Genomic DNA, 6,888 nt, shown 5'->3' with positions numbered 1-6,888 from the left:
ACATTATTAAAGTATTAAACATTATTTCATATTTTATTATAAAATTTATATAATTATAATTTTTTAAAATGTCAGAGAAAAAATTACTTTTTATCATATTTAGTAATTTTAATTTTTTTAAAGAAATACTTAATTAACATTTAAGCAATTTAATCTCTTAGTCTAAAATCAAAATAGAAACAAATTTCTAAATTTATAAATATCAATAAATAAAATTTTGATCGGAATATGATAAAAATTATGTGAACTCACTCGATCGTGATCCTTGATTCAAGGACTTATTTTTCTTCCAATGACTAATTGTTCCTCAAAATCAACATTCAAATTAAAATTTTCCTTCCAAAAGCATTTTTCTAACATATTTTCAAATTAATTATATTTTGAGACACTTTTTCTGAAAACATTGTCGTGAGTCGCCATAATTTAATTTCACTACATAACTCAGTTTTGCTTTTCCACGGTGTGAAAAAAAGAAGAAGAAAGACGTGGTGACTGGTTAGAGGTATTGACTTACCAACACACTCACACAAACTAGTGGGCTCTCCATGTGTTTTTCTTTCTCTATTTCGCACAAGTTACACAACAAGACACACTTTTGCTTCTATTTCACTCCCTCCTGCACCAGACCACCTCAATTTTTTTCTATTCTCTTCACCCTTCCAATTTTATTCTCCTAATATTCTTAATTAGATAAATATTCAATTTTTTTTCTATTCTCTTCACTCTTCCAATTTTATTCTCCTAATATTCTTAATTAGATAAATACCAAGGGAATATGTATATATATATATATATATAAATTCATTTTTTTTTAAAAGAATGCACAAGGTTGAATTTTTAATTAAAAATTCTAAGAGGATCATATGTAGTATTATTCTCATAATGTCAAACTTGCAAAAAAAAAAAGTTAAATGAAAATCCAAATGGTAAATAATATTTTGGCTATGAACGAAACCATTTTATCACGGCGCCGAAAGTTATTGCTTATATAAAGACCCTTCTATATGCTGCTCATAGCATCAACTCACAAATACACTACTAGTGTGGTGTTTGCTTCCATTATCTAATAACACCCTTTTGCTTTTTGTTCTCAAAAAACACAAGAATGATGGCATGCCAAAATTGGCCTGAGCCAGTGATTAGAGTCCAAGCTTTGGCTGAAAGTGGCTTAACCACAATCCCTGAACGTTTCATAAAGCCTAAGTCCCAAAGGCCTACTGTTTACAGCCATGCTTCAAACCAACCCAATTACTCTCACACTACTCGTGAGGACATCAACATCCCCATAATTGACATGAAACACCTCTACGGCATGGAGGAGAGGCGGCGGGAGGAAGAGCTCTACCGTGTGGCGGCAGCGTGCCAAGAATGGGGTTTTTTCCAGGTGGTGAACCATGGTGTGAGCCATGAGTTGATGAAGAGTGCCAGGGAGGTGTGGCGTGAGTTCTTTCACCAACCAATTGAGCTGAAAGAGGAATATGCTAATACACCACTCACTTACGAAGGCTATGGAAGCAGGTTGGGAGTGAAAAAAGGAGCCATTTTGGATTGGAGTGACTATTTCTTTCTTCATTACATGCCTTGTTCCCTTAGGGACCAAAACAAGTGGCCAAACCTCCCAACATCCTTAAGGTATGTCTCCCTAACTACTAATGTAAAAAAAATACAAAACAAAATACGATAAGGAACCTTTTTTTCTTCTCTTCTTTATTCAATATAATTTTTTACACCATAAATAATTTGAGAAAAATCATATTTGCTTTATAAGTCAGACTTAAGACACACGTTTAATATAAACATGCCTTTAATGGTCAACCTAAAATGCTTGAATAGTTTGTACGGAATTTGAGCTTTAAGCCACACAACAGAACTAAAAAATCTAACCTTTTATCAAAAGAAATAAACTTTTTTCTATTGCCAAACACGTCAGAAGTCATCCATTTAAAAATTAATTATTAATAAAAAAAATCAGGACCATATTGTAGAGGACCAAAATAAAGGAGACAGAAGTTTGTTTTTTTATTTTTCATTTAATGCAAAATTGGGTGTGAGAAACATGTGACTAATCAGGTTATACCACTTTTTATCCAACAAAAAGAAAATAAGGTTTTCTGATTTTGTCTCATTTGGTATGTAGTTGGTGAGTATTTCCTAAATTAAAGCTGTACCTAAAAGAGTCACTTTTCTTCATTAGATTAAGGTTTTGTAAGGTTCATCCATCTACATAAAATTAAAGGTTCATCCATCACAGAGCCGTGTTGCAGTACATCATCAATATTTATATATTCACTTTCTTTATTAAGATTGGTGAGCTTTTTAGCCTCTGGTTAGTCTTGTGATGCCGTTTCATTTGGTGCAGTGATAAACTTTTCCATAACGCCACTTTGAAACGTAAACAAGTACATCGTACACCCATAAGAAAAACGTGGGTTTCCATCTTGTTCTACATAATATAAAAAGAATTATTATTATTATTAGTATAATAATAATAATAATAACAAAAAATAACTGTTTAAAAGAGAATTCAGAATAATAACCTACTGGATAGTGAAATATCTATTAAATGATATTACATTTTTTTTTGGTTTGATTTACAAAATTGTTTAATCATGTTCTGAATTTTTTTATAAATTTAAATAATTTTAATTTTTTTATTAGATACTAAAATTTGTTATATCCCACAATTTAATTTTTATGATATTTAACTTAATGTATTATTTAGTTTAATTTCAACTTTTTTTATAGATTAGACTTATAAAAATCTTAAGACACATTTTTTCAAAAGTGTTGCCATTTGAGAAAATAAACAAATAGTACTCCAAGTATTTCTCTTCTATCTTAAGCTATTCATACATGTAAAATCTAAATTAAAAATAATATTTATATCAGTAAAAAAAATTTCAAATGGGTGATATCCATATCTCGTACATGAATAAAAAGTAGAGATATTATCTAATAAAGGGAGTGAAAAACAACTCATAGCAAAACAGAGTCAAGAAAACAATTATTTTTCCTTATCAGGTAAATTCCCATTTCGGAGTTAGAAACTGAGTGAGAATTAAATTCTTGACTTTTACAAAACTTTCATATCACAGTTTTTTATGTTATGGAATGATTTTGATGAGAGGCTTTAATATCTTGGTAGATTTTTGCTTAAATTTCCGTAATTAGGTGTTTTTGTTTGTTGATTAGGAATGTGATAGCTGAATATGGTGAAGAAGTTGTTAAGCTAGGAGGAAGGGTTCTTGAGATACTGTCAGAGAATCTTGGGCTGAGAAAGGATTTTCTGATGAATGCATTTGGTGGGGAGAAAGATATTGGTGCTTGCTTAAGGGTGAATTTCTATCCAAAGTGCCCACAACCTGATCTCACTATGGGTTTGTCCTCTCACTCAGACCCTGGTGGCATGACCATTCTTCTCCCTGATGAAAATGTTTCTGGTCTTCAAGTTCGCAGAGGAGACGATTGGATCACTGTTAAACCCACCCCAAATGCTTTTATCATCAACATTGGTGACCAAATTCAGGTCTCTACCTACAACAATGTTCAACCATTTTCATATCATCACTATAATATTGCTGCAAAGCATCACATTATCTTAGTGGGTGTTTGTAATTAATCAATTTCTTTTATGTTTGTAGGTGCTGAGCAATGCTGTTTACAAGAGCATAGAGCACAGGGTGATTGTGAACTCAGACAAAGATAGAGTTTCATTGGCTTTTTTCTATAACCCCAGGAGTGATATACCTATTGAACCTGCCAAGGAGCTTGTGACTGAGGATAGGCCAGCACTGTACCCATCAAAAACTTTTGATGAGTATAGACTTTACATAAGGACAAAAGGACCTAGTGGAAAAGCTCAAGTTGAATCTTTGATTTCCAAATGTGATTCAAGTTGAGTAGTTTGAAGTACACACAATTAATTTGCATATGAATAATTGATCATCGATTGTATTTTCATTTGAGTCTCAATTAATCTATATATCCCACTCTTATCTCGTATACTTTCTTCTGTTTCTCTTACCCCCTATGTGTTTGAGTTATTGCTTCAGTCAATTCAATAAAGAAAAGAAAAAGAAAGCTAATCTTTCAAGGATATAAAAGTTCACTTGATTTTTTTATTCTTGTCACATACATAAATTAGAAATTGAACTACTAATATAACTTGATTTCAATACTAAAGTATTATACTTGTGCTAGTTGAGAAGTAAACCAATGAAAAAATTATGTAAAATTTAAATAAGTTAAATAATAAGAGTTATTTATGTATGATATTAATAATAGTAAATTGGTTGTGAACCAAACAAAGTTGCCTATTAATCATATCATGCTATATATTGATAAACCAGCTTTTTTTATTTGTGATAGTGGGATGTTAAGTAAAGTTCACTACCTGTGATGGAGAGGAAGGAAAAAGATATTAATTTGATCCATGAATTTTGAGTATTAAAAAGTTGGACCATGATAATTAACAACTTTTTTTAATAAATTTTTGATAATAGATTACATAACACTATTTATTGATTCGTATAAAAAAGTTGTTAAAAAGATTATTTTCTAAAAAAAAGTTTAACCTAGCAGTTGCAACTTGGAGGCAACTTTGGATTGTTGCATAATGTTTATCTGTATAGAAACAATGAGTACAAGAAGCACAGTGGGATTACCTTTTTCTTGATCAGCTTTATCTGAAATGGGAGTTAGTGCTTGACCCGTTTGCACCATTAATGTCTCTTTGGTTGCTATTCCAATAATGGGTTCTGTTTGCATGCCTTTCTCATACTCACAGCACTGAACACAGGTTTCTAAAGAAAAGTACCAAACAGAGTGGTTGATCAGAAATATTACGAACTGTGGTCCTATCTCACCCACTACCGTTTGTCTTGTGGAGAACAAAAACGTGTATGAAGACTCCATTGATATTTTTTCCTCTATTCAATCCACCATAGATTCATAAATTAACACGTTTTTATAATGCACCCATAAAATATTAAATAGTTTATGGATTTATTCATATGTCGACTATTAAGTAACTTCAATTCAATCACGTCACCATTTCTTTTAAATGGATTCATAATACCCATCCATGTCATTTTGAGAAAACACCATGTGCAATAACGGGAGAATTGAGTTGGTGTCCATTTCATTTGATTAAGAGAAGAAGAGAGAAAAACAAGAGAAGGAAGGAAGAACAAAGATAGGAAAAGGAGCAAGAAAGAAAAGAGAAAGAGGAGGAAAGAAGAAAACAGTATGAAGAGAAAAAGATAAGTGAAAGGAATAAGAAAAAAAAGAGAAAAAAAGAAGATATTATTAAGAAAAGAGAAGAAGAGGTGTTACTAAAGGAACCTACCACTCCCTTGATAATAGTTGAAACCAAGATGATAAAGGAAGTTTTTCGATCTTTGAACTTTTCTCAATTTATCTTTAAACCATCTTTCACAATTGCTAATTTGATCCTAGAGGAATGATACATAAGTTGACCAATAATAAGAAAATGGTTTTGTCATGAAGAAACATGAAGATTTGAGGACAAATCCTTTTCAAGAGGGGGGGAATGATGGCATGCCCCTTAGCCATGACAAAGCACATTAAAGAAGAGTTGGAGTCATCCATGGAAGGTGGGCCCAAGCTCTTATTATCAAGGGCCATCAAAGATTTCTTTAATAAATTAGGTTTATTTTAGGCCTTGTATAATGGGTCAAGTAAATAATGTAGGGTATGGGCCTAAAGGAGACACATGGATCTAGGGTAAAAACCTTAGCTTGGAGAGTAAGCCTTCTAGAAGCTTGTGGGCCCTTGGCTGGAGTGGTCTCCAAGTTGCTCACATTTTGTGAGACAAATTCTCTTTTCATGTGGCATGCTCCTAATGAAGAGGATTTCTCCTTAGTAGTGGCCATTTGTTTTGCTCCTAATGGAGAGGTTTTTTCTTTATTAGTGGCCATGTGTCATCCTCTTAATGAAGAAGATTTTACCTTGGTCTCCAAGTTAGAGTATTAAGGTTTTACTTCTACAATTTGGAAACACCTTTAGGGTTACTTAAGCTTATAAATAAAGGCATCTTCCCCATGTAAATTAACCTATGAATTAAGTATTGTTATGCTGCCAAATTTGTCTCATACTACTCAACTTTGGTCACTAAGGCTAGAGCACCCCTTCTAGGTTTTCTCTAGTTACCCTTCCTCTTGAGTTGGCCCAACCTCTTTTGAGAGCACATTAAACAACAACATAACCTATCCCCTTGCTTGAGTCATATATCTTGGAGGAGGAGTCACCATCATTCCACATCAAACCTACTTTATGTGCACCATATTCCTACCACCATCAAGCTTCCACAACAACCAACCCATTTGGAAGCCTCCACCTTGCTTAAGTCATATGGCTTGGAAGAGATTATTCCATCATTTTTTTAGGTTGATTTCTTTTTCTAAGATTTTATAATTGAGTTTATGATCTTCATGTTTATAACATGAGCTTATTGATTGTAAATTTAGTGTTTTACAATTTCTAGTAAATTAATTTCATGCTTCTTATTTTCACTCATTGTTACATCTCATCTCAATGTGCAAATATGTTTTGGGTTCAATGCATCTCAAAGCAATTTGTATTTTGATTTAATTTGAATTGCTTCTACTTTTGTAACATGTTGAGCTAGTGTGAATGCAAAGTAACCTCACTAGTTTGGTGAGTACAAAGTGACTATACTTACATCCAAGAAGTGCAAAGTAACTCACGGAAATCAAAGGTAGAACTCAATTTGAACTTGAACCACCACTCAACATTGATTTGGTAGCTTCCATAGGTAGTTTTATATTTTCAATGATATTTTCCAATTTTAAGAGTTTTATTAGTTAATTCTATTATTTTAATTTATATGTTAGGTTATAATTAGGA

At 32.2% G+C, this 6,888-nt stretch overlaps 1 protein-coding gene across 1 annotated transcript; it reads left to right on the top strand.

The window, feature by feature from the left end:
• The first annotated feature begins 1,016 nt into the window (after nucleotides 1-1,016).
• Nucleotides 1,017-4,117, top strand: LOC108346894 (jasmonate-induced oxygenase 1). Its single transcript, XM_017585955.2, has 3 exons — nucleotides 1,017-1,632; nucleotides 3,193-3,526; nucleotides 3,642-4,117. Exons 1-3 carry the CDS (start codon nucleotides 1,106-1,108, stop codon nucleotides 3,897-3,899), a joined length of 1,119 nt encoding a protein of 372 aa, XP_017441444.1. The 5' UTR covers nucleotides 1,017-1,105; the 3' UTR covers nucleotides 3,900-4,117.
• The last annotated feature ends 2,771 nt before the right edge of the window (nucleotides 4,118-6,888 follow it).

Source organism: Vigna angularis, chromosome 9 (assembly GCF_016808095.1).
Source record: "Vigna angularis cultivar LongXiaoDou No.4 chromosome 9, ASM1680809v1, whole genome shotgun sequence".
In the NCBI taxonomy this organism is placed as follows: Eukaryota; Viridiplantae; Streptophyta; class Magnoliopsida; order Fabales; family Fabaceae; genus Vigna; species Vigna angularis.
The sequence above is the reverse complement of the archived record's forward strand: the minus strand, read 5'-3'. Positions and strand labels throughout refer to the sequence as shown.

Excerpts from the sequence above, each read along its gene's own strand:
- LOC108346894 (XM_017585955.2), top strand. The coding sequence starts at position 1,106 with ATGATGGCATGCCAAAATTGGCCTGAGCCAGTGATTAGAGTCCAAGCT. Across the intron at positions 1,633-3,192 it reads AACCTCCCAACATCCTTAAG|GAATGTGATAGCTGAATATG; the intron begins GTATGTCTCCCT and ends TTTGTTGATTAG. Across the intron at positions 3,527-3,641 it reads ACATTGGTGACCAAATTCAG|GTGCTGAGCAATGCTGTTTA; the intron begins GTCTCTACCTAC and ends TTATGTTTGTAG.